This window comes from Talaromyces rugulosus, chromosome IV (assembly GCF_013368755.1).
Source record: "Talaromyces rugulosus chromosome IV, complete sequence".
In the NCBI taxonomy this organism is placed as follows: Eukaryota; Fungi; Ascomycota; class Eurotiomycetes; order Eurotiales; family Trichocomaceae; genus Talaromyces; species Talaromyces rugulosus.
Window position 1 is genome coordinate 5,178,325 of NC_049564.1, and position 26,199 is coordinate 5,204,523.

General features: G+C 50.6%; 7 protein-coding genes across 7 annotated transcripts; 3 read left to right on the forward strand and 4 right to left on the reverse strand.

Annotated features, from left to right (window-relative positions):
- Positions 1 to 1,722: 1,722 nt before the first annotated feature.
- On the forward strand, positions 1,723 to 2,764 carry TRUGW13939_08513 (uncharacterized protein; the record flags this gene model as incomplete). The annotated part of the gene is made up of 5 exons (XM_035491647.1): positions 1,723 to 1,753; positions 1,813 to 1,819; positions 1,873 to 1,925; positions 1,991 to 2,378; positions 2,431 to 2,764. 5 exons carry the CDS (start codon positions 1,723 to 1,725, stop codon positions 2,762 to 2,764), a joined length of 813 nt encoding a protein of 270 aa, XP_035347540.1.
- Positions 2,765 to 3,018: 254 nt separating this feature from the next.
- On the reverse strand, positions 3,019 to 3,747 carry TRUGW13939_08514 (uncharacterized protein; the record flags this gene model as incomplete). Its single annotated transcript, XM_035491648.1, has 6 exons — positions 3,019 to 3,103; positions 3,164 to 3,265; positions 3,333 to 3,394; positions 3,445 to 3,518; positions 3,581 to 3,624; positions 3,743 to 3,747. The coding sequence occupies 6 exons, from the start codon at positions 3,745 to 3,747 to the stop codon at positions 3,019 to 3,021; spliced, it is 372 nt and encodes a 123-aa protein (XP_035347541.1).
- Positions 3,748 to 4,457: 710 nt separating this feature from the next.
- TRUGW13939_08515 (uncharacterized protein) lies at positions 4,458 to 13,052 on the forward strand (the record flags this gene model as incomplete). The annotated part of the gene is made up of 13 exons (XM_035491649.1): positions 4,458 to 4,508; positions 4,578 to 7,005; positions 7,053 to 7,262; positions 7,326 to 7,585; positions 7,645 to 8,312; positions 8,364 to 8,441; positions 8,496 to 8,539; positions 10,472 to 11,543; positions 11,597 to 11,691; positions 11,739 to 12,145; positions 12,199 to 12,682; positions 12,741 to 12,888; positions 12,944 to 13,052. The coding sequence occupies 13 exons, from the start codon at positions 4,458 to 4,460 to the stop codon at positions 13,050 to 13,052; spliced, it is 6,054 nt and encodes a 2,017-aa protein (XP_035347542.1).
- Positions 13,053 to 13,793: 741 nt separating this feature from the next.
- Positions 13,794 to 15,373, reverse strand: TRUGW13939_08516 (uncharacterized protein; the record flags this gene model as incomplete). Its single annotated transcript, XM_035491650.1, has 3 exons — positions 13,794 to 13,886; positions 13,934 to 14,114; positions 14,202 to 15,373. 3 exons carry the CDS (start codon positions 15,371 to 15,373, stop codon positions 13,794 to 13,796), a joined length of 1,446 nt encoding a protein of 481 aa, XP_035347543.1.
- A 554-nt stretch (positions 15,374 to 15,927) lies between these two features.
- On the forward strand, positions 15,928 to 21,217 carry TRUGW13939_08517 (uncharacterized protein; the record flags this gene model as incomplete). The annotated part of the gene is made up of 10 exons (XM_035491651.1): positions 15,928 to 16,353; positions 16,414 to 17,163; positions 17,224 to 18,120; positions 18,178 to 18,230; positions 18,870 to 18,939; positions 19,004 to 19,098; positions 19,164 to 19,920; positions 19,969 to 20,863; positions 20,915 to 20,999; positions 21,049 to 21,217. The coding sequence occupies 10 exons, from the start codon at positions 15,928 to 15,930 to the stop codon at positions 21,215 to 21,217; spliced, it is 4,197 nt and encodes a 1,398-aa protein (XP_035347544.1).
- Positions 21,218 to 21,573: 356 nt separating this feature from the next.
- Positions 21,574 to 23,689, reverse strand: TRUGW13939_08518 (uncharacterized protein; the record flags this gene model as incomplete). The annotated part of the gene is made up of 6 exons (XM_035491652.1): positions 21,574 to 21,914; positions 21,964 to 22,388; positions 22,443 to 22,531; positions 22,610 to 22,692; positions 23,234 to 23,246; positions 23,324 to 23,689. The coding sequence occupies 6 exons, from the start codon at positions 23,687 to 23,689 to the stop codon at positions 21,574 to 21,576; spliced, it is 1,317 nt and encodes a 438-aa protein (XP_035347545.1).
- Positions 23,690 to 24,269: 580 nt separating this feature from the next.
- TRUGW13939_08519 (uncharacterized protein) lies at positions 24,270 to 25,537 on the reverse strand (the record flags this gene model as incomplete). Its single annotated transcript, XM_035491653.1, has 3 exons — positions 24,270 to 24,608; positions 24,665 to 25,118; positions 25,173 to 25,537. 3 exons carry the CDS (start codon positions 25,535 to 25,537, stop codon positions 24,270 to 24,272), a joined length of 1,158 nt encoding a protein of 385 aa, XP_035347546.1.
- Between the last annotated feature and the right edge of the window lie 662 nt (positions 25,538 to 26,199).

The window sequence follows — 26,199 nt, forward strand, 5'->3', positions numbered from 1 at the left end:
CGAAGAGAGCGATCACGACAGCGACAGTCGTGATCGGAATTGGGGGGGGGGGAGGGAGAAGAAGAGTTGGGAAGGACTGGAGAAAGAATCCAAGGGCGAGCGAGGTTTGAGTTGTGCAGCGGAGAGAAAAAGCTGTGCTTGAAGCTGGTGGAGCGTGGGCCGGCGGGCGGGCCCACGCCCAAAAAAGTTTCGGGCGGCCGAGATGTCACATAGTATTTATTGTTATTTGCTATTTGCTATTTTATTCTTATTATTACGTTTATGTATGGGGTATATACGGAGTAAACTCCATCTGACACGGTGTCCTGCATCTGGATGTGCGCAGAGTAAATTATTATCGATCGATCGCACGGCGGAAGGGGACTATATTCCGACATGGGCAGATGCATTATTATTGTTGTCATGATATGTATTACATGTCATGTACATGTAATTCATCAATTGCACGTGTTCTCAACATGTGGAATCCCATCAATGTTGTATTGTCATACGTGTATCGGCGTATCACTATAATAGTCTCCCGTTTATATATCGTGCTGTATACTTTCACAATAATATCAAACCACCGATGTCTCCCTGCCACCTTACTAGAAACAACACTCGACACGCCCGAACAAAGCGAACAGCAATAATATCATTCTTTATTATTATCATTATTACTCCGTGCTTGTCAACAATCCATGCACGCCCCACAATTTCGGGGTTCCGGCGGCTTTCGATTCGATGGCCAGCAGCCGAGTCGACTCTGAACAGTCCATTAATAACTCTCTGACCGCTCTTATCGTTCGTTCGTTTGGTACAGAGAGCCGCTTGCTGCGAGAGAATCCGAACAAGCCAAGACTACGAGCAAATCCCACTGCTGGATGCCGCCAGACTGTCTCGTCTCTTGGCTGATGCCGTCTTTTCCTACAACACCAATCGATATGCCTCGACCATAGACAGCATCTGGGTAGCAATTGATGATGATTGAGGCAGCAACTCGATGACGCGGCATTGAGGCCTTATCGTGGTGGACTAGTTAGTTAACTGGTTAGATGCCCCGAAGGAGCACCGGAGAACCTGAGAGCTGCCAGCCTTTGCGGCACCATCCTGCTACCAAGAGGAATTGCCATCCCCAACTGTAAACGACAAGAAATTGACGATTAATCATTAATGTGATTATTTTGTCCGACATCAAAACATCTCCGGCTGGTCCAAGCTCTTTCCCCACGTGGTAGCTTCCGGAGTCGCCGGCCATGCCGGTGATTGGCTGCTTTACCAACACTGTTGTTGTTCTTCTTCTTCTTATAAACTCGGGAAACTTGAATGTTTTCAATAAAAGGAGAGAGAGGGGAGAAAGGATGGTCTCTGAGAGAAGAGTGTAGTGTAGAACCGGGTGACCACGACTATCTTGGATATACCACAGGAATGGCCCATCAGCCTGTGCAAAACCGCCAGTACACATGATTCTATTAAATAAAATAGACGAATAAAAAATGGGACAATAACAGCAGTAAATAAATGCCAGACAGAAATGTGAACAAGCGCGGCTTAGCGCGCGGCTAGCGGCTGGCCAGAGCTCTGGAGGCAACCGCCGCCTTCGCGTCCCTGTGCTTCGTGAACATCCGTCATCGCAGCATCCAACTGCAAAGCTTCACAGTCCTCTATTTGCGATCTACTACTTTGATATTGCGTCTGCCTCAAAGCTTCTTGGCGCTTGTCCCCCAGCAATAAACCACAAGAATGGCGTCCGGATACGACAGAGCTCTCTCAGGTATGTAGTCCATGAGCTGCCGAATCGATCAGGATCTCACTAACAAATCAAACAAACAGTCTTCAGGTAGATTCTACAGCCCACTGCCAGCATGATAACCCCTACTGACCCTTGCAAAGTCCCGATGGACACGTCTTCCAAGTCGAATATGCTCTCGAAGCGGTGAAGCGAGGTAGATGCTTCCCCAGCTCCCCAGCTCCCCGGATGCAGCACAGTACTGAACACACCCAACTACAGGAACATGCGCTGTCGGCGTCAAGGGCAAGGATATCGTCGTGCTAGGATGCGAGAAGCGGTCGGCAATGAAGCTCCAAGACACCCGAATTACCCCGTCAAAGATTGGCTTGATCGACGGCCACGTCTGCCTTGCCTTTGCCGGTCTCAACGCCGACGCTCGAATCTTGATCGACAAAGCCAGGCTGGAGGCCCAGTCACATCGTCTGACGGTCGAGGACCCCGTGTCGATCGAATACATTACGAAATATGTCGCCGGCGTTCAGCAACGTTATACACAGAGTGGTGGTGTGCGCCCGTTTGGAATTAGTACATTGATTGTCGGCTTTGACAAGGGTGACGACATCCCCCGTCTCTACCAAACCGAGCCATCTGGGATTTACTCGGCATGGTCAGAATCTACCTGCTAATTTATTAAACTCGGATGCTGACTACGGCTGCAGGAAAGCCAACGCCATTGGGCGTTCGAGCAAGACAGTCCGTGAATTCCTCGAGAGGAACCATAAAGATGACATGGACCGTGAAGCTACCCTTCAGTTGACAATCAAGTCGCTACTGGAGGTGGTACAAACCGGAGCCAAGAACATCGAAATCGCCATCATGGCTCCCGGAAAGTCCATCGAGATGCTCCCGACTGAGGAGATCGAATCGTACGTCAAGAACATCGAGACCGAGAAGCAGGAAGAGGCTGCCAAGAAGAAGACTGGCCGACCAGGAACCGGCACTGCGGCCATCTTGACGCGGGCCGGCACCACTGGTGAAGGTTCTGAGAGCTAGACGCACTGAGCCTCATCTATGACTGTTGTTGGGAATAAAACAATGATTTTTCTATAAATCAGCTAATGAACATTGAAATTGTTTACATGCGCTATTTCTGTGCAAAATGGCCGTACAGCGGCACCGAATTTATTTATTCCATCCACGTAGAGGTGGACACGTAGGAACGAAACGAAAAAAAAAAGAAAAGAGCCCGTAGAAACGCCACAGAACCAGGGTCATTCGTGTCATCATGATAGTAGTTTTGTTGAACCCTAGCCCAATCGGTCTGCTGCTTTGTCTCCGATACTGAAGATGGACTTTTCCACGTCGCCGCGCACACGTTCGTCCTTGAGCATCCTGCATGACAGTCAGTTTATAGGTGTTCGTTGCATTTATAAGATCGAGGAAAGGGCGTACTTTGCGTTCATCCGAACGTCGTCGCCTTCAACTTGCAGCGCGGCCTGAGGCGTTTTGGCATCGATCACGAAATGGTTGTCGCAGTGTGGGCAGTATTCATCACTAGAGCGTTTGTGTCAGCCACAGGCCACAAGATGGCGCGCCAGTTGTATAAATAGATGTGCCTCACCTCTCCTCAAACTCGGACGTATCTTTCCGGAAGCATTTCTTGCACTTTTTGCACGCAAACGTCTGCAAAATCACTCAGCATGGCGCCAGAAGCGCATGGATATTTGACGTACCATGTCAAAGGATTGCACCAAAGGGTGGGTTTCCTGCTCTTGGTGGCATTCTGCGCAGTCGAACCATTTCCGACCTAGCCAGTAATCAGCACCTGGGCGAATAGACACAGACCACCGGACAGATCGAGGCACGTACAGCATGGCGACCGGATTGCAACTTGGGCGTTGAGAATGTGTTTACTAGAACAACTCGGAGTCAGTCCATCGATCTCTTTGTCGGTTGATATGCGGGGGAAATCGCCAGGAGGGGCGGCGGACTGGCAAGGGGCGCTGTTTTCTTCCCTTTTTTGGCACTCACCACATGTTGGCGAAATCCTGCACGCAAATAAAATGGTCCCTGTCGCCAGGCTGGGTCGGTCGAATGGCTCCTCCACTGGGCAATTAGTACCGGAGGGATTGAACAGTGGACGAGGAACAACACTCCCGGCCAACTCTTTTTTTCTCCCTGCTGGGGATCTGCGGCCTTAGCGGACGGGGCCCATCCCGACTTTCCAGCAACAACAAAGCATCCAGTGGCCAGGGGCATGCTGCTCTTTTATTGCATTGCTGATTGTCTGGCGCATTCCTCGTCCTGTCCGCCATCACACCCCCGAATTAATCCCAACTGGCATGACCGCAAAGAACCCGCATCCTTCACTTGCCAAAGCAGCGGGCACGTAAGTAGCTGGAAGCTCCCTCCGTCGTCATCTATGCCATGAGACATGTCGCGGTGGCTGTGCTGCTGACCCCGGTGGCCTGACTCTCTCTCTCTCTCTCTCAGGTCCATACATACGTCTTTCGCTTCGTTTTCTTTGCAGCAGTGTCGCTCCGTGCTACTCCGTGTCGTGATTCCAACAGCACAGCCTAATTCCATCCATCCACTATAATTGTGTCCAGGCTGCTACCCCACGTTTCAACGCCGTCATCGCAGCGCCGCGCAAACCTACCTTTTTTCCACTCTCGAGTACACGGTGCCGGAGGGGCCTGTCGGCACATGGTTTAGCTCTACTCTAGCAGGCTGGTTCCCCAGGGTTATGGACGATAAAAGAAGGAGGGGGGTTGAGGACGCCGATGACGAGCCTCAGGTAAGTTTAATAGCGAACGTCCGTCCTTGTGTGTGTGTGTGTCTCTAATTGTTATTTTGGAATATACAGAGGCCAGTCTCGTCCCTACTTTCCCATTTCGAGCATCTTTCCTACTCCAAAAAAGATTCCTCCGCCGGAAACGGAACGCATCGTGAGAATGCGACCCGGCAAAGAACGCAAGACGCAGATGATGCACAGCCAACTGTTCGCGCGTCCATGGACGTGCCTCGTCGCTCGCCCTGGCTGTCTCAGGACAGCCCTCGAAACGGCCTTTCTAGAAATGTCACCGGTGGAGGATGGAATAATAATGTCCGACACGGACAACGGTCACCTGGTCCGCTAAAGCACGCCCGGCCGATGTCGATGAGCGTCCAATCTTCGCCGCAGCCAACGTCGACGTCGACGTCGACATCGACACCGACACCAGCGCTGACTATAGAGTCTCCTCAGTCTCCTCCTCGGGCCCCGGAGGTGAGCTATGCTGGTGGGAATTGGCACTCTCTTGCGCCCGAGAACCCGGATTTGTCTCCCAAATCAGCATCATGGCAAAGCCCCCCGCATGTGTTACGAGCCACAAGCCCAGGTTCTCCCTTTGGAGGCTCCGTGGGTGTTCCGCAATTGTCACGAGACCCTTCTCCCATTGGAAAACAGAAGAGCACATCGGTTCCTCCTCCTGTCAACAGAGCCGACAAACCAAAGGTGCCTGTCAAACCCGCAAATATCTCCTCCTCCCACCTTCACCGCGGCATAGGTAGCCTGGTTCCTGCTTCAGCCAAAGATTCAAAGGACCCTCGCATCTCGCCATTTAGTACACCTCCCAGCAGCCCGGAGAAAAAGCCGGCCAAGGAGAGCACGCGATCTAACAAATCACCTCACCCCATTCTGTCTGCTCGTACGACACCCGAGCCTCTTTCCTTGCCGCCTCCTATTGACAGATATCCTCGGACGCCGACGCCAACATCACGCTCCTTGGTGGTTACCACGGAGCATGGTTCCACGAAGCCGAAGCGACCTCCCGAGCCCCCAGGCCACCTCAGGTCAATCAGTCATTTCACCTCAACGATACGTGATGCTCGTGATCTTGGATTTACTAGACACAGTATATCCCAGGACACTGACGACCCGGAAAGAAGACCTTCGTTGCCACCTCGCGATGGTCTGCGGGGTAGGTCGGTGCGAGATATCCCAGCGACTGGGTCCAGACACACTGAACTTCCCCCACGAGCATCACTTGATTTACCTGTGAGGAGAACGCCAACGGCAACGGCCTCTTCACAACGCCTTCCGAGGATTGATACAAACCAACAGTTTGCCCCTCCGCCCCGTAGACAGACTGCCGCCATCGGTGGCAAGTCCCCGATGGAAACACCGCAAAGTTCCAAGAGCCGCCAGTTTTCCTTGCCCGAAACGCGACAAGCTCCCTCAATGGCGAAACAGTCACCGAGAAATGACGACTCTGAAGAGGAGGGATACCTGGAAGACGCTCCAGTGCCCAGGACTGATTTTCCGGACTCCTCTCAGGTCAATCGGCGCCCCCCGGTCTTCAAAGATGGGCCACTTTCCATATCGACCAAATACGATACACGCGAGTTTGACGTATGCGGAAAAAATGTCTGCACGACTGGTTATTTGACCCGTGTATGGGACCTGACCACCGGGGAACAAAAATTGAATATCAGTCATGGGGAGACTGTCAAAGCCCTTTCGGTGGCATTCAAGCCGGGTACAGGGCTTGGGGATGAGGGGACCCGGGTGTGGGTTGGGACAAACCATGGGGAGTTGCATGAAATCGACATCGCCTCGCAGTCAATCGTGGCCTCTAGATCATACCCATCCAGACGCGAGATCATCAAAGTATACCGACACAAGAAGGAAATGTGGACCTTGGATGATGAAGGAAGGCTACTAGTATGGCCACCAGATGAGACGGGCACGCCGAATCTCAAGTACAGCTACGATCAGCCGCCAGACCGTGTTGCTAGGGGACATACGTTTTCCATGGTTGTTGGTGATACCCTCTGGCTTGCCACTGGTAAAGACGTGCGGATTTACCGACCAAATGCTCACGATGACTCGTTCCACGTCCTAAAGAAGCCGCTGGGAGCAAACCACACTGGTGAAGTGACCTCGGGGGTGCATGTCACCAAGGACGGCGGACGGGTATACTTGGGCCATGCGGATGGAAAAGTCACCGTGTATTCGTTGGAGGACTATTCGTGTCTGAATTGTGTCAATGTGAGCGCCTACAAAATTAACTCGTTGGCGGTGGTGGGGGACTATCTGTGGGCTGCGTACAAGACCGGAATGGTTTATGTCTATGACGTTTCCACCTCTCCCTGGACAGTCAAGAAGGATTGGCGTGCTCATGAAAGCCCCGTATGTGGTCTTGTACTTGACCCAAGCGGGCTGTGGACGATAAATCGGTTGCAAGTAATCTCTCTGGGTACAGACAACTATTTGCGTTTGTGGGATGGTATGCTGGAAGAGGACTGGCTTGGTGAGTGGATTCATTCTTAAACAAATTCTTTGCTAACCAGTTTATAGAAACTCGCATGCAGAGTAGAGACGGCGAGTTCTGCAACTTTCGGGAGATACGAGCTACGATTGTGACTTGGAACGCCGGGGCTTCTGTTCCCCGGGACCTGGGCAATAACAGGTTTATCCATGAAGCGATTCACCCGGAAAATCCTCCGGAGATTTTGGTTTTTGGATTCCAAGAATTGGTAGACCTTGAGAACAAGAAAATCACAGCTAGTAAGTGACGGCCTTTTTTTAAATAATCATAGAAGCCTGGGGCAAACATTGACGATTCCACAGAGAGCTTGCTTATGGGAAGCAAGAAGCGCGAAAACAACGACAAGGAGCATATGAGCCGGCAGTACCGTGTCTGGCGAGATCATCTGATGGCTTGCATCAACGACGCAATGCCTCTTGAAGAGTCGTATACTCTTCTTCACACGGCGAACCTTGTGGGCTTGTTCACATGCGTTTTTATCAAGCAAAAGGAGCGCGACAGGGTTCGTCACGTCAGCGGCGCGGAGGTCAAGCGTGGAATGGGGGGTCTGCATGGGAACAAGGTGTGTTTTTTTTAGTCTTACGGGCCGAGTCCGATACGTATGTATTCTGATCGATTTAGGGCGCTTTGATTCTACGGTTTATCTTGGACGATAGCTCCTTGTGTTTTATCAATTGCCATCTGGCAGCTGGCCAAACGCATACCGCACATCGGAACAACGACGTCGCAGGCATTCTCGAGGCGCAATCTCTCCCACCCGAACCCAGTCTGACGGCGCGAGCCGACCTCTTTGTCAACGGCGGCGACGGTAGCATGATTCTCGACCACGAAATCTGCGTGTTGAACGGAGATCTCAACTACCGAATCGACGCAATGCCTCGGAACGTGGTAGTCGAGGCAGTGCGCCAGAACAACCTCCCCAAACTACTCGAGCGCGACCAACTCCTCGCGTCCAAGCGAAAGAATCCAAACTTCCGCCTGCGCTCGTTCAACGAGGCCCCCATCACGTTTGCGCCTACGTACAAGTATGATGTCAATTCGGATCAATACGATACCAGCGAGAAGAAACGGTCGCCGGCCTGGTGCGACAGGGTCATGTATCGGGGTATGGGCAAGATCAAGCAAAGCGAATACCGACGCCACGAAGTACGCGCATCCGACCACCGGCCGGTCAGCGCCTCTTTTAAGATGCGAGTCAAGACTGTGCTGCCGCAGGAGAGGACGAGTGTCTGGGAGACGTGTCGAAAGGAGTTTTCCAAGGAAAAGAGGAGGCTGGCTTGTGATTCGAGGTGAGTTTTTATTGCTATACCTGAAGGGTTTTTGCTAATTGTTTTTAAAAGTATTGAGTATCTGGTCAATGTGTTGGGCATGGAGCGCGAAGAGGCACGCAGAGTCATAACTTCCGGCGGTTCCTCCAAGTAGAATAAGAGCAATCTGCAATGCATTGTTAATGGCGTAATATAGTGTTTTAGACCTGTCACGTTTTTGAATTTTACAGGCATAGGCATGGGCGAGGGTGCGAGAGGGAGGTTCAACTGCTTGAGGAGTACTGTGTACATACCGACGACGACTATGAGATATGATAGAAAAGCGGTTGTTGTTATTATTACTATTTTATTATTCAAGAATAAATTCAAGTATCATGTATATTTATTGTACATATGTGGATTAAACCAGTTTGATATTATTTACAAGCACAAGCCTTTAGATTGTGAATGCATGATGCATGATGCATCATCGTGCATATGTACTCCCGCGTTAATTGTTCTGCTCGAGTTTAATTTTTTTTATTTCTGTACACAATGCATCAATCAGCACCCGTTATGGCTTTATCAAGGCTTGAAAAAGGACATCACCAGTTTTAGCGACAGCCTCAGTTAGGAATACATACCCCGCAGCCCTTGCAGGCGCAGTTGTTGTCGCAGGTACAAGTGCCGGAGCCGGAGCAGGGGCAGCTTTGGTCGGTACAGTTGCAAGGCATTTTGTTGCAGTAGAAATTTTAATTTTGATTCAAGTATTTTGCTTTAGTACATTTATAATGGAACATGGAAGCTTCTTATATAGACGGTTCGTGGCGGGGATGTTCAAAGTATGGTCATCATAGCGTCAACTATGTCATAGACTGCTTGAGATATCGCTTGTGGCGAATTTTTGGGAAATTGGGTTCACCAACAGCATTGATAACATAAACATGTACATGGTTGGTATATTGAACATTGAATGATAGATAGGCAGTCGTTCCTGTGGATCGATATAGTGCGTCGTTTTACCTGGGACTATCTACATCTTTACCAGGAAAGAATTGGTAATTAATAAGTAATATTAATATTAATATAACTACTATTGATTCCCTGTCAAGAAGAACCACCGCTGAGTGAGACTGACCTGGCGAGTGAGAAAGCCCTCGTGCTGACGAGAGCAAATCACCATTGTTTGCCAGCTCGTGCATGGGCGAGTGGATCGTCTTAGCTGCTCTTTACCACTGCCACTACTACTACTATTGACTCGTGCGGTCAGTAACTTATTCCTAATTAATTGATATCTGGTACCGTAGTAACCGCCCGAGAGATCCTCGTGACTCCTCGTCACCAGCTGACTCCGCAATGATCTGCCCAGCAGGACTCGAGAGACTCTGGAACTGGACAATAGACGCCGTCAGCCTGTAACTACGTGTAACTGCGACCTTGTAAGAATAATATGCATAGGGATGGATCCGCCGTCCCCGTCAGTCAGAGAGTGGAACGTGACACGATAGTTATCAAGCTGCGAGTAGTTGCATACCAGACAAGCTGCCCGACGACGCCTGTTGGTTGACTGCAAGGCAAATACTCGCCGCCATCATCACTTGGAGCCAGTCTAGTAGAAGAGGGGTGAAAAAAGAAGAAGAGCAAGAAGAAGAAGAAGAAGAGAGCGCTGGCGTGCTCGCAGTCCCCCAAACGGCCCCACGAACGACTCAACCAGTCGAGTCGCTCCTGCCCGCTTATTAGTGCTATCTTATCTCACCTCCGCCATCCTCACGTCCTCAACCTCCCCCAAACGCCCTCTGACCAAACGCCCTCCTCCTCTGCCCCTGCGCCGCCGAAATCCAGTCGCCTTTTTGGGTGCGTGTCTGCCTTGCTTCTACCAAACCCTGCGGTGCCTGCTTTCTCGCCGCTCGAACCGCTGTCCAGGGCGATAGTCATCAGAGAGAGCTGCACAGCTGAACCTCTGCTTCGCACCTCCCATCGCCCCGAGGGAGGAGCTTCTGCCACTCCAAGACTCCAGGTATATTCTTCTGTGCTGTTAGCTTGCTTTGCGGCCTGCTTTTGTCTGCTCCCTCGTCATCCCCAGCGTCGCTGATCGTTCCAGCGTGCACCTGTCTTGCGTGTGGCTACTCAACCTCAACCTTTTTTTTAATTCCTGTTATCCCGCAAGCAAGCCTGCTCACCTGGTTCTTCCCCGGAGCCAGGCCGAAGGCAAACTTCCATCTTCGTCCTGGCAGACCACTCTCCCCAAGATTCCCCTCCTTCTCTCGCCCCCGACCACCCCGAAACGCCCAACACCACTACTACCACTGGCTCGACTACCCTGTCTGCCGCGGTTGACCTCGATACCCTAGACCAAACTCCGACTTCTTCTTCGTCGACTCCTGCCCATCTGTCTTCTTCCCGCGAGCCCTCCGGAATCCAAGCCAGTCAAATTTCTCGTTCGAACGTTGATCTAACATCCTCGGCAGACACCGTCTCACAGTCCCGCCGCCGCCGCCGCCGTCGCCACTCCGACTTGTCTTCCTCGGAGCCATCGGATACTGCTAGTGGTCTGGACGACGGAAGCCGAGGGCTGCCTTCTTCTCGCGAGGAAATTCAATCTGCGGGCTCCCGCAGAATCCAACTATCCGGCCGAACCGACGGCCGACCGCCTTCTCCCAAGCGCAGGCGTTTGGCAAACATGCGGTCCGAGGATGCATCATCAACAAGAACAAACGGCCGGTTCGACACATCAAACGGGCTGGCTATGAGCCCTCGGGGCAAGGCCAGCAGAGCCGGGTCGCTGAACGGGAAAGCATCCGCCCACCCCAACGGACAAACGGCGACCAACGGCTCGGTGAAATCGCCCGTCTTGTCACCAACATATTTCGGCCACGACCGAGAGGAAGTTACCCGGATTTTAATACAGAGCTTGCACGATCTGGGGTATAGTGGTGCTGCGGCTTCTCTGTCGAGAGAAAGTGGCTATGAGCTGGAAAGTCCAGCAGTGGCCGCCTTCCGTAGTGCCGTGCTGGATGGGCAATGGGCAGAGGCGGAACATGTTCTGCTGGAATCCTTTGACGTAAGCGACGCCGATGATGAGCCTTCACCGCCAGCATGGGGGAAGCTTTCTCTCGCCGAAAGCGCCGACAGGAACGAAATGCTCTTTCTTCTACGACAACAAAAGTTCTTGGAGTTCCTCGAGGCTCGAGATCTAGGGGCTGCCTTGATGGTTCTTCGCCAGGAACTCACGCCCTTGAACCACAATATCGCACAGCTCCATGCTCTGTCAAGGTAAAAATCGTCGCCCACCTTTTTACAATGAGTAAGCAGCTAATAATGCACAGTTTATTAATGTGCCCCATTGAACATTTACAAGAGCAGGCTGGCTGGGACGGCTCAATAGGGTCGTCCCGGGAATTGCTCCTCTCAGAACTCTCCAGTAAGTTCGTTGTTATGTAGTTAGTTTCTAAATGCTAACTTGCACAGCTTTCATATCCCCCTCCGTGATGATCCCAGACCACCGTCTTGCCGTCCTTTTGGACCACGTGAAGCAAAATCAGGTCAACCAATGTGTCTACCACAACACTGCATCTGTGCCTTCTCTGTATTGCGATCATATCTGTGACCGAAACGCATTCCCGCGCCACACCACTGTCCAACTCACCAAGCACACTGACGAAGTTTGGTATGTCGAATTTTCGCATGATGGAACGAAACTTGCCACAGCAAGCAAGGACCACTCCGTTATTATATACGACGCAACGGACAACTTTTCTATTATCCATAGATTGCTGGAGCACGAAAAACCCGTGGCCTACGCTACGTGGAGTCCGGACGATTCGAAATTGATCACTTGCTCTCAAGACAAGAAGGCTAAAGTGTGGGATGTTGAGGTATGGGTTCTCACCAACAAAAAGAGTTTGCTTCATTTGACTAACTTCTTTAGACCGGTCGGTGTTTGTTGACCATCGAACAGCATTCCGAGCCCGTGACTGCAGCTGCGTGGGCTCCTGATGGCGAATCCTTTGTGACGGCTTCACTAGACTCCAAGGCGCAACTTTGCCATTGGGGGATGCGAAGCCATCGACCATTATATGTGTGGGCCGGGGGCTTTCGAGTACAAGACTGTGCCATCACACCGGACGGCTCCCGATTAATTGCTGCTGATGAGATTGGAAAACTGCACGTGTACAATTTTGAAACACATGCCGAAGAGTACTGTCTTCCGCTGAGGAGTAAAGCCACGTCAGTAAGTGTCAGCAACGATTCGAAACACATCCTGATCAACATGGCCGAGGGTCAAATCCACCTCGTCGACCTCGAAACAACCGAAATAGTGCGTCGTTTCCGTGGCCAAAAACAGGGAGAATTTGTAATCCGAGGCGGATTTGGCGGGGCTGCAGAGAACTTCGTCGTCAGTGGAAGTGAAGGTAGGCTAGCCCAGTCGAGACCAAAAGAGGACGAATTGGCGCTAATAGCACTGTATAGATTCCCATGTCTACATTTGGCACAAGGAGAATAGTACCCTTGTGGAAGTATTGGAGGGGCATACAAAAGGCTGTGTGAATGCTGTCTCTTGGAACCCTACTAATGCGAGCATGTTTGCATCTGCTGGTGACGACTGCATCGTGCGAGTGTAAGATTGACCTTTTTTGCCTTTGAAATTGTACCCCTACTAACCCATGCTCTAGCTGGACTCGTGAATCGCCTAGTGAATCTAGCTTTGGGAAAAACAGGCTGTCCGCATCGAACGGATTCACCCGAACGAGCGCCCTTCGATCGACGTCGGGTCTTTTTTAGAGGCCCCTCTCCAGGAAGTTCAGATAGACTCTGAACTGTGTTCCAGTTCCTGGCGATACTGAGAATGCATGCAGCGAGGGGCTTAATTATATGACGTTGTGGCAGCTCATGGAGTTCCATCAGCAAATCACATGAACCACCCCATTCATCCATTATATTCGGAATTACAAACCCCACGCCTTGGCTTCTGATTTTATATTGTCTTTGCATATATTCGACTGCACATTTTACCTCGAAATTCATTCCAGGGCCCTTTGGTCGAAATCCAGAGCACTAGTACAGCACAACAATTTGATATTTGGAGGATGGTCTCTATTTCTTGTTCTCCTTTTGAGACGCTCATATGGGGAATCTACAACCTAGAGGGGTATGATTGGGGCCACTGCCGGTCAAACCGGAGTTATTGTTTCCTTTTTATCCATTTATTACCATGGATTTTTGCCGTATCTCTTTTGGTTCTTGGCCGGTATATTTTGATAGCTTTGCGTCTGGTGTCAGCCATGACGAGACTGGTCTGTTTCTCTATACGATATAATACGATCTTTATCAATTGAAGCAAATGTACCAGCTGGAGTTTAGATGGTGAGCAGCTTAGCAAGGTGAATACGATAACAATAAAACCTGGAAGTCTGATGTCGATGAGTCAATTGGAGTACATGTGTATACATATGTATCAGCGCTGTCAAGTGTATAGCACTTGAGTACACATATATAGTATGTATTCACTAGGTTCCAAATGTCTCATTTTTGCCCTTCCGACCTTAATATGGCCTCGGTAGCCTTCAAAGCTCCCGTGATCGTAAAAGAAACAACCGGCGAGAGCATGTACATAACCTACAGCCAGTCAGTTTTTCCCCATCAGGGTCAAAGTACATACATACGGCCAAAACCTTTGCAATCGCCATCTTCTCCAATTCTGATACCTCGCCTAGCTCGGTCAGCCCCGAGATGATCAGGGCCGGCGGTCCGGTCGGCATCACCATCATACTGAACCAAAGGATTGGGTCGCGTGGGAGGATTTTCGTGTAGCGGATGAATAGATAGAGGGATGAAATGCTGATTCTGCATGATCTGGTGTGAGTATATATATATATATATATATATATCGAGCAATAAAGGCGAGTAAAGAGTAAGAAAGGGGATACACACGCTGGCCAAACGATCAAGCGGACGCAAAAAATCACGAGAAGAGCTCTCACTGGAACATTTCCCGAGTGTTTGGAGCGTCGCATCTTCTCAAAGCTGACGCCGAGTTTGCATCCAACCAAGAAAACCTGGAGACTGGTGAACAGGCCGCCGATATTCTCGATGCTGGAGGTCAGCCATGCGTGAAAGATGCCGCCATCCTCGTACGATGCGAAAAACGCGTGATGGAGTTTCGGCACTAGCCCGACAAGAACACCAGTCACTGTGCAAAGAAGAGCAGCATCGAGAAACGGTGAATCGATTGCGTTTAGGCCTCTTCGCAACGTTTTGGGGAAGAATGAGAATATGTAGCGTATTGCACTGTGGGTGTTGTGTCGTGCAATCTGTACACGGGTTGGTAGGAGGGAGGTATGTTCGTTGGCTGCTTCTTCCTCCTCTTGCTCTGTTGGCAAGTGAGTGGCTCCATTGCAGGTGTTGTGGTTATTGTTACTGCTGTTATCTTGCTGCTGCTGCTGCTGCACGTTCGTCGTTTGATTCTCCGAGTCAACGTCGTCTTCCGGCTGCCGATTACGGCCCTCGTTGCCCATGTCACGCAACATGCGCGGTCCGATTGCGTACGAGATTGTCTTTGTAGTCACTGCACAGACGAGAAAGTAAGACTGGGCACGGTTCACCGCGTCTTTTTGGGTTTGCCCGGGAGGAGTGATCAAGCTCAAACTTCCGGTGGACTGCAGAGTCTCCAGGAGGAGAAGGGGCAGGGAGCTGGTGTTGTTAGAGGACACTGTGGGAGTCACCCACTGAGGGAGCCGGAGTAGTCGTGAAAGTATATAGCCCATGACGACGGATATAGCCGTGTATGAAATCGCCCATACTTTTTTGATAATCAGCGCCTTCCCCATCCTTCCGATATTATTAGAATTTGGTGGGAAAAACGCACTGAATACGGGGACATAGTTCATAGCAATTCCAATGTGTAGCTCGGACCCCAGTTTCACCATGATCAATGCTGGCAGGAAGAGCCTGACGCAAAGACCGGACATGTCGTTGATGGTTTTTTCGTGGATGATGTTGGCCTGGCGAGCGATGATGCCGTACAGCAAGGTCAGGAGCACGGATGTGCAGGCCTGCAGCGCACCCAAGAAGGGCGCCGCTGTGCCATCCTCTAGGCTAGGCATATCGAAATGTGTCTGCACGCTGGAACAGACAGACGGGCTGGATGGTATTATCTCATGAGAGGCTCGCACATCGCAAAGTTGTGTTGGTTGGAGTAGCTCTAGAGAGGTCCGGATGGCGTCATGGTTACCACATGGACGAAAGGATTGATAAGCATCGATACAGTTATGCATGAAGATGTGGAATCTGCGCAAAAGACATTATCTCTGTTGGAGCGCGTGTTGATGATGGCATCGTCGTCTTCGTCAGATCACATAGAAGCGCGATTCTCTTCACGTACGACGACTCGAGCTGTCAGGACAGACAGAAGAGCTGCCTCTTTCTCCATTGCGCCGTCCGACCATGGCATAAGACCGAATCAACGAGTCGTAGAGCTGCTCTGTGTTGTATATCATATCTTGTAACATGAAGGATGCTCGGGTATGACGATGACGCTATAGCATATGCTGCATACATAGCACGTCGCCGACGGGGTTAGTCAACTCGACAACAACAACGACGTAAAAAAGACACCACCACCACTCCCCTGCCACCATTGTACAGAAGCAAACAGCGTATGCTCGGGCTCGGACTGCACCTCGGACGACCTCAGCTCAAGGGCCGCCGGTCGCTGCTGGACCTGATCGCTCACGGCGCAAGCGTCGAGACGGACTTTCCCGCTTCGAGCTCTGCGACTCCACCTGACCTGCTGCCGGGGCTCCTGCCACCGCTGCCCGCAACTCCAACAAGAACCTCACCTCCAACGTACAGCAACAACAGCAGCAACAACAGCGCGGCTCTCTCCATCGCTGCCTCCTCCAGCAGCCCCGAAATTCCTCTCGTCGACTTGCAGACGCCTGCCTCTTCTCCGCCTTTGTCGCCGTCGCCCGCTCCTCCCGCCATGGCGCCCCAGTCAGGTGAAGACCAGGATGGCGCCATCTTCTCTATCTCTGGCCCTGTCATCGTGGCCGAGCACATGATCGGATGTGCCATGTACGAGCTGGTCAGTAGCCATTTCGCAGAACTCTAGCAGCCCCCGTTTACTGATTGATTCTCTCTGCAGTGCCACGTCGGCCATGACAGACTCGTCGGCGAAGTCATTCGTATTGAAGCAGATAAAGCGACTATCCAGGTTTATGAAGAGACCGCCGGTGTCACTGTTGGAGACCCTGTCGTGCGGACGGGCAAGCCCCTGTCCGTGGAGCTGGGCCCCGGTCTCATGGAGACTATCTACGATGGTATTCAGCGCCCGCTCAAGGGCATTTCAGAAGCATCGGGCAGCATCTACATCCCCCGTGGTGTTTCTGTGCCGGCTCTGGACCGCGAGAAGAAATGGGACTTCAAACCGACCAAGAAGGTTGGTGATATGATTACTGGAGGCGACATCTGGGGTATCGTTCATGAGAACTCCCTGCTCAACGAACACAAAATCCTTCTCCCTCCCCGCGCTCGGGGCACGATTACCAAGATCGCCGCTGCCGGCAGCTACACCGTTGACGAGAAGATTCTTGAGATCGAATTTGACGGCAAGAAGAGCGAACATGGCATGATGCACACCTGGCCCGTCCGTGTCCCGCGACCAGTGAACGACAAGCTGCCGTCCGACTCGCCTTTCATTGTCGGCCAGCGAGTGCTGGACTCTCTGTTCCCTAGTGTGCAAGGTGGAACCGTCTGCATTCCTGGAGCTTTCGGATGCGGCAAGACCGTCATTTCCCAGTCCGTGTCCAAGTTCTCCAACAGTGATATCATTGTCTACGTTGGGTGCGGTGAGCGCGGAAACGAGATGGCTGAAGTCTTGATGGATTTCCCAGAGGTGGGTTTGATTTGCGTCAGCTAGCCTCCTATGTGTCTATTGTGCTAATATGAGTAACAGCTGTCCATTGATATCGATGGCCGTAAAGAGCCTATCATGAAGCGCACATGTCTCATTGCCAACACTTCCAACATGCCCGTGGCTGCCCGGGAAGCTTCTATCTACACTGGTATCACTGTTGCTGAGTACTTCCGTGACCAAGGAAAAAATGTTGCCATGATGGCGGACTCCAGTTCCCGTTGGGCCGAAGCCCTGCGTGAAATCTCCGGTCGTCTTGGAGAAATGCCTGCGGACCAGGGTTTCCCGGCTTATCTAGGTGCCAAGCTTGCCTCCTTCTACGAGCGAGCCGGCAAGTCTATTGCCTTGGGAAGCCCCGAGCGCGAAGGAAGTGTCAGCATTGTCGGTGCCGTCAGTCCTCCTGGTGGCGATTTCTCCGACCCCGTCACCACCAGCACCTTGAACATTGTGCAGGTCTTCTGGGGCCTCGACAAGAAGCTGGCCCAACGTAAGCACTTTCCTTCGATCAACACTTCGGCGTCTTACAGCAAATACACCACCATTTTGGACAAGTACTACGAAAAGGAACACCCAGAGTTCCCGCGACTTCGCGACAAGATCAGGGAGCTGTTGACAACCTCTGAAGCGCTTGACCAGGTCGTGCAGCTGGTCGGGAAGTCTGCGCTGGGTGACGGGGATAAGATCACCCTGGATGTGGCAGCGCTACTGAAGGATGACTTTTTGCAGCAAAACGGCTACAGTGACTACGACCAGTTCTGTCCTTTGTGGAAGACTCAATACATGATGAAGGCGTTCATGGGGTACCATGACGAGGCACAGAAAGCTGTTTCGCAAGGCCAGAATTGGGCTAGGATCCGCGAATCGACCGCAGACATCCAGACCGCGCTGCGAAGCATGAAGTTTGAGGTCCCCGAGGACGAAAAGGCCGTCTCTGCCAAGGTTTGTCCATCCATCCAATTGCGGTATCGCCCGTATTTTTACTAACTTTCGCCACAGTACGAGAAGCTGCTGCAAGACATGTCGGAGCGATTTGCCTCTGTGTCTGATGAGTAGGCAGGGGTCCTGCTGTAGTATATGTGACAGTCGATGTTATTACCCAAATATTTCCTGAATAGTTACAACCGTTGGTGTTTCCCCTATCTCTGTGTAGAGCCGTAGTCAGTCAGGCAGCAGAATTATGTAGTTTGTTTGATGGCTGCCTGGCGGCGGCCCATTATTACTAAGATTGTAAGAGTGTAAGAGTGTAAGATTGTAAAATCGACGAGCACTTTTTTAGTAGTAGTAGTAGTAGTAGTAGTAGTGACTTGTTCCTGGTGACCTCGGCGGGTCATGTTATGAGCGGACTCGGGCCCGTGGCGACTGCGACCACCTGGCCCGTTAAGCGTTAAGGCGTTAGTTAGTTAACGCTGCGGCCTGCAGCAGCAGTTCACTTATCTAACACAACCCACAATAATCCTCCCCCCCCCATCAACGTCAACAGCACCGAACAACTTCCAACACCCTCAACATCTATCCCCGCCCCATCGCTGTCTGTTCTGCTGCTGTCTTGAGAGCGACTGCACGCCCACAGCTACCTCCGTCCGCCAGCATGGCAACCTCTCCTTCTAGTGTTTCGTGCGCACTCCCTATCTGTCGGTTACCTGACCTACAACACGAACCCTGGCTAACTAAAACACTCGCACCTGCAGGATCAACGTCAACGACCCCGGGCTGATCTCCCTGGTGAACAAGCTTCAGGATGTATTTTCCACAGTAGGAGTACGTGCCCCGTATGCGCTCGACCGCTGCCGATGTCGCCAAACTGACTGTTCTGTCCCCCTAGGTCCAAAACCCAATCGACTTGCCACAGATCGCCGTCGTCGGCTCCCAGTCGAGCGGAAAGAGTTCGGTGCTGGAAAATATTGTCGGGCGAGATTTGTGAGTGATAATGGCTACAAGCGAGCCACCTGTATCTCGTCAAAACAACGCGCTGACCTGTCTAGTCTGCCCCGAGGCTCCGGTATCGTCACCCGTCGACCCCTGATCCTCCAACTCATCAACAAACCGCCGAGCAAGCCCCAGACGAATGGTACGACAGACGAGAAGTCGGTCGAAGGCACTACCGACACTGCCGCCAATATCGACGAGTACGGCGAGTTCCTGCACATCCCCGGACAAAAGTTCTACGACTTCAACAAGATCCGAGAGGAGATTGTCCGCGAGACAGAGAGCAAAGTCGGTCGCAATGCCGGTATCTCGCCAGTCCCGATCAACCTGCGCATATACTCGCCGAACGTGCTTACCCTGACCCTCGTCGATTTGCCTGGTTTGACCAAGGTGCCCGTTGGCGACCAGCCCAAGGATATTGAGAAGCAAATCCGAGAAATGGTGTTGAAATACATCAGCAAGCCAAATGCGATCGTCCTCGCCGTCACCGCCGCCAACCAGGACTTGGCCAACTCCGACGGCTTGCAACTAGCTCGTGAAGTCGATCCCGAGGGCCAGCGCACCATTGGTGTCTTGACAAAGGTCGATTTGATGGACGAAGGCACAGATGTCGTGGATATTCTTGCAGGCAGGATCATCCCGCTTCGCTTGGGCTATGTCCCCGTGGTCAACAGAGGTCAGCGGGACATTGAAAACAAGAGACCTATTTCGTATGCTCTCGAGCACGAGAAGAACTTTTTCGAGAGTCACAAAGCATACCGCAACAAGGCATCTTACTGTGGTACCCCTTATCTGGCCAGGAAACTTAACTTGGTAAGTTCCGATCGGAGCATCCACCCGAGCAAGTCGCTGATCGTCTAGATTCTCATGATGCACATCAAACAAACCCTTCCCGACATCAAAGGCAGAATAACTTCGTCCCTTCAAAAATACAGCTCAGAACTATCGCAGCTGGGTGACTCGATTCTCGGAAACAACGGCAACATAGTTCTGAATATCATCACAGAGTTCAGTAACGAATACCGAACTGTGTTGGAGGGTAACAATTACGAGCTCTCTTCTATTGAATTGTCTGGAGGTGCTCGTATCAGCTTCGTGTTCCACGAGCTTTACTCCAACGGAGTCAAGGCCGTTGACCCCTTTGATCAGGTCAAGGATGTCGATATTCGTACCCTCCTATACAACTCGTCCGGTCCGTCGCCTGCGCTTTTCGTGGGCACCACCGCTTTTGAGGTTATTGTCAAGCAACAAATCAAGCGACTGGAAGACCCTTCGCTCAAGTGTGTTTCGCTCGTCTATGATGAACTCGTCCGTATTCTTGGTCAACTTTTGAACAAGGGTCTGTTCCGCCGGTATCCAATGTTGAAAGAGAAATTCCACGCCGTGGTGATTCAGTTCTTCAAAAAGTCCATGGAGCCCTGCAACAAACTTGTGAAGGACCTCGTCAGCATGGAATCTTGCTACATCAACACTGCTAACCCGGACTTCTTGAACGGCCACCGCGCAATGGCGATTGTCAATGACCGTCAACAGGCTAGCAAGCCCACTCAGGTTGACCCTAAGACTGGAAAGCCTCTGCCACAGCGTGCGACCAGCCCGTCGTTGGATGCGGAGCCACCCAAGGACAACGGATTCTTTGGCAGTTTCTTTGCCTCCAAGAATAAGAAGAAGATGGCAGCTATGGAGGCTCCGCCGCCGTCGTTGAAGGCATCGGGCACACTGAACGAGCGGGAGAACATTGAAGTTGAAGTGATCAGTAAGTTTAGAATTTTTTTTTTTGTTAAGAGCATTTTACTAACGTGTCTAGAACTCTTGATCAACTCATACTTTAACATTGTCAAGCGGAATGTGATTGACATGGTCCCCAAGGCGATCATGTACACACTTGTGCAGTAAGTGTTTTATTTATAAATTATGTATGTTTTTCTAACAGTCGTGCAGGTTTTCCAAGGACGAAATGCAACGTGAATTACTTGAGAACATGTACCGCAACACGGAGCTGGATGAACTACTCAAAGAGAGCGAATACACGATTCGCCGCCGAAAGGAATGCCAGCAGATGGTGGAGAGCTTAACACGAGCCAACGAGATTGTCGCCCAGGTTCAGTAGAATAGACGGAATTCTTTTACATTTGCACGACTTGCACGATTTACAGTTTCAAAAAGGCTTCCCCCCTCGGTCTTGAGTCGTTTCGTTTTTTGGCGATGTTGGGACTTTGTTGTTGTTGATGGTGTCTGGCTTTACGTTTTTTTGTGGTTTTTATTCTATAATTTGCTTTCCTCAAACCGCAGAGCTGCATGATGTGTTATATGACGATGCGTGTATCGTTATATCATCTACTTGTATACGATGATGTGCCTTTTATTTATGCCCTGGCCTGACCCGACCTTTTGTTATTGTTACTTGAGCGCAATAATGATCAATTGTTAGATAACTTTATATTTCTTACATTTCTATTTTACCTGTTATTTGGCAATGCTGGATTGGTCATGTCTATAAGTATAGTACCATCCTTCGGACCCGATATCTTGCCGGACTTTGTAGTTGTCCTCAGCGACATCTAACACAGACATGTCCAAATCAACAACGATATAGCCCTCTTCGGCACCCATGCTTTTGACAGGTCCAATAAATGGAAGCACAACCCGCGACATTCCGAGGAACGTATCACTCGGCCCCGCTGCGTTGGCGAAAATAATAGCGCATGTGTTTTCGAAGCAGCGAGATGTCAGTGTCGAGTCGAGAAAGAGGCGCTCGCTTTCTGGGTTTATTGCGAGTCCTGCCGGTGTTGCATCCAGTTTACCCCCTGAAAACTATTAACACATGGAAGTGAAATAAGGAATTGAAATTCTTACAAAAAGTAGGGATAATGATTATCTCCGCTCCCTTGGCAATCAGCTCTCTAAACGCCTCCGGGAAAGCCAGATCCCAGCAAATTAACAAACCGACCTTACCTAGATCTGTTTGAATAACCTCATGAGGATCAGTTCCGCTCGAAGTCAGGTGCGGTCGTTCCGGGTGCCAGATGTTTTTCTTGCGGTATTTGCCCAAGATTTGTCCCGCGGAGGAGATAAAGTATGCAGTGTTGTACAACAAAATATCGCTGTCTTCGTTTGAATTCCCTTTGTGAGACTTTGGGTGAGCTTCTATAATCGTGCCGGGGACGATGTTGATATTCAGCTTTTTGGCGAGGGCGCAGTATGAGTCCAGGTAAGTTTTGTATTGAACTGCGAGAGATGCAAAGAGGGGGGACTCAGGGGCCCAGCCATAGAGGTGATATCTGCATTTGTTAGTGTTATATTTCGAGAGTGAATTCAAAGGCTAGGAGACCGACTCTGGGAGAACAGCAACACTGGCGCCGTCGGAAGCAGCGGAAGTAATGTATGAAATTGCTTGAGAATGATTGTACTCGGGGTCAAGATTCTATTCCACGTATGTGCATATTAACATTTTGTTTCTGTAAGAGATATACTATCAGACAAATGATATGGGTAGACGTACCTTGATATGCCATTGAATGACGGCAACCTTGTGTACTGGCGCCATAATTAGCTGCTTTACTGCAAACTCCGTCAGCTGTATTGCTGTGTCAGTCAGTAAAGTTAGTATCACAAATTGTCGACAGAGAATTGTAGTTGAACAAAGTTAGTACATGATGATATCGTCATGCGTAGACGCGGGGAACAGGGCCCACTGTTATACTTACATGTGCCATCATTGGCTGTATATCGCCGAGATAGGGCAGAAGGGGCACTTTAATTGGCCTGTTCCTCCGATGCAGAAACGTTGTTCTGCTTATCTTAGTTTATCGACAATAGAACTTTCAAAACAATTGATCAATCTGGTTTTTATTCCATTCTGTCAACTGGTTTTTTGTATGGGTTTGTTGGCCGCTTTGTACAAAAGAGGTTGGCCACGAGCAGAAACGAGAGAAAAAGCCGATGCATAAAAAGACGAAAAATAATAGACGAGCAGAAAACAAGACAATTTTGAGCATGACGCAGCAAAAACACTATGTACACAACCCGACGAGAAGAGTTGTTCAATTTTTGATCAGTGAACATAGCCAAAAAAGACACACAATGAAAAACGAAAACGGAAAAATAAACATGTAAAAGAGAGTACATGCATCAGCCCCCTAGTATTCACGTCAAGCTAGAGATATTCACGCCCCTTCAAAACCCTAGCTGCAATCAAGTCCACAGTTTAAACAACATTGTTGCGGTCATAATTCGAGTCCCGGTGATAGCTGGTGCCGGTATTAGGGTTGGAGTACTCCTTGTGCACGTGCGTGGAATTGTCCAGGCCGGAGGTGTCGCGGTCTACATCACGGTGATAGTAGCGCCCGGAATCGTCCATTTGCTCGCGATGATGGCGGCGCGTGTAGGCGTCGCGGTCGTAGTCGATATGCTGGTCATACGAGCCAGTGGTTGGATCGTACGAGGTGCGGTTGGCGCCGTATGTGCTGGCGTCGGCGGTAGTGCCATACGTGCTGGTGTCATAAGTGTTGCCATAGGCATCGGTTCCGTAGGTACCATAGTTGGAACCGTAGTTGGTGGTGCCGTAGAGGTTGCTAGTCATGGCGATGATGTCTTGTGAGATCAGGTTGTACTGAGTTCTTAAAAAAGTTTTAAGCCTTGGTGCTTCTCGAGAAGAGTTTGAAATTGTTGCTTAATCTAGGGATCTAAAAATGCATAAGAAGGCCGCCTTATATACCTTTCATCCACCGATACTTGCCGTCATGATAGAGTTTGACATCATGTTTGCCCCCATGGAAACCACATAGTGACCCAGTAGATCGAACCCCACGGTAGCATCTCGTGGCTAATAGGAGACGAATTATACGAATACATGCCACCACATTGTCTGTATTTGCTGGAGGCGATTGTGTGCATAAAGAATGCGCCGCCGCCACTATTACAACGTATCCACGACCTGGAACCATGCGGAGCGTCTCCTATCTCAAACCATTGGCCTCGCGCCGTTTCGTTTCGTGGTGGCGTGGCAGAAGAATAGGTTCATCCCGAAATCTTATTATCGCTGTCCAGTAATTCTGCATGGAAAAAAAAAAAAAAAAAAAAAAAAAAATTAAAACAACGCCATTGTATCATCCGGACATTCTACTCATTCAATTTCGTATGTATGGGTGTAAAAATGCTCCTCAAGAGGTTTGGTAAACCTTGAAACTCTTAAACTCCCAATAGGCATCTTGGAACGCGCTTGGGTTTTGCGCAACGTAGTCGGTGCAGTTGCTGGGGCACGATGCCTGGTCGGTATAACGAGCAGTGGATCCAGCGAGCGCCCCGCACAAGTCGATGTTGGCAATGATACTTTGGTTTTTGAAATGTGATGAGATGCTGCAGTCGGTGCTGGGAAAGTCGGCTGTGGCCTCACCCCAGGTGGAAGGGTCTGGGCTGCCGCTGGTGATGTCGGATGGGATAGAGTCGCGCGCGAACCACCAGATGCGGATTCCAGCATCTCGAAGCTCAGTAGCATAAACCTAGAGCATGTTGTTAATATAGATTTTGTTTAAATGATGTCAGTTGTAATTCTTACCCCTCCGCCGTTCTTGTTGAACTCCGGCCCGTATGACGCGGTAGAGCCCTGAACACCGCATCCCTCATTCGAGTTGGTGCCATTATAGCAATTGGATGAAGTGACACTGCCGGTTTCCTTGCGCTTCACTTTCATACTGCAGTCGTCGGTCGTATGCAACGTCATGCTGTTTCCCCACGTTCCGTTGTTCACCGCTTCAACAACATCAATCTCTCCGTTCATCGGCCAGTTGCTCGAGTCAGATAGCCACAATGCTGGCCATGTGCCACAGCCGAACGGCGTGTGCAGAATGTCAAAGATGAACAAGCCGTCGTTGTACGTGTTGTTCGACTGGATCCGGACAGAGTTGCGCCCCCCTACCGTGTTAGGATACTTGGTGTCGACTTGGAGGAAGGCCGATTCACTGGTCGCATAGGTCAAGTTTGACCACCTGGCGTTGGACTCTGCTATATAACTGATTGGGCGAGTTAGACACACATGACATACAGAATGATAAAGCCCAACTTACACGACAAATCCAGCAGTCGGGTCAGCCGTCGACCAATAATAAAAGTTGTCAAAAAAGTTCTCCCCTTCAAAAGTATCTTTTAGTGAGTAGTTGAGCGCCGAGTAGCTCGGGTATCGGTTCGCCTTCCAGCCTTCGTATGCGCCCACAATGACAGCAATGATCACAACCACCAGCACCACTCCAGCGATGATTTGGGTGCGCCGTCTCCATCCTCGGGGGTCGAATTTGGAATATCTGCTTGCTGGCTGGGCCTCGTTGCCATCGAGGCCATGGCTGTAGGACTGAGGGATGGCAGGGTTGTACGCAGGATTGTACGGCTGCTCAGTCTTTGGGTATTGAGACTGGCTGTCGTCTAAATGCGGCATGTGATGCGACATTTCGGCTTAAAGATACGTTTTTTTCGAAAGACCAAAAATCGTGTAGAAAAGCGCAGTAAAATATTGGTGAGGCCGCAAACCAATACGCGACAGAACAAACGGTATATGGAACAATTGACTCAGCAGCCCTGGTGGGTATGACCTGTTGTCTAAAAGATGTGTCAGTAAGCCTCACAGCATGCAGCGAGCAGCAGCAGAGTCATGTACCTATTCTATGTGTCAGACGAGATGGACGATGAAAGAAATAAAAGAACAAAAAGAAAGAAGCGCTGGGTTGATGTTGTGCCACAAAATAGGCAGGCACGTTGTTTGAAAGGCCCCACCGGGTCCAGGCTCAAGCTCGGAGAATCCTCGACCTGCATTATCCGCACCATCATTATTACTCCTACTACGCCTGGAACAGCAACAAGCATTACTATCCTGACAGCGCATGTTGGCTGGATGTCTATCGCCCGCGCAGGACTGGCCTGCCAGGTGAGACAGGCGCCAGTAGAGGCCAATAACAATGGCGGCCGCAGCTGCTTCGCCACAATCGCGATGAACCCGTTGCTATGCAATGTATGCTCGCTCGAAGCAAGGTGCTGACTAGCAAGCTAGCAACTCCATGCGACGCGTCATTTGTTTCATGGTGGTGGCCTATCAATGGGCCG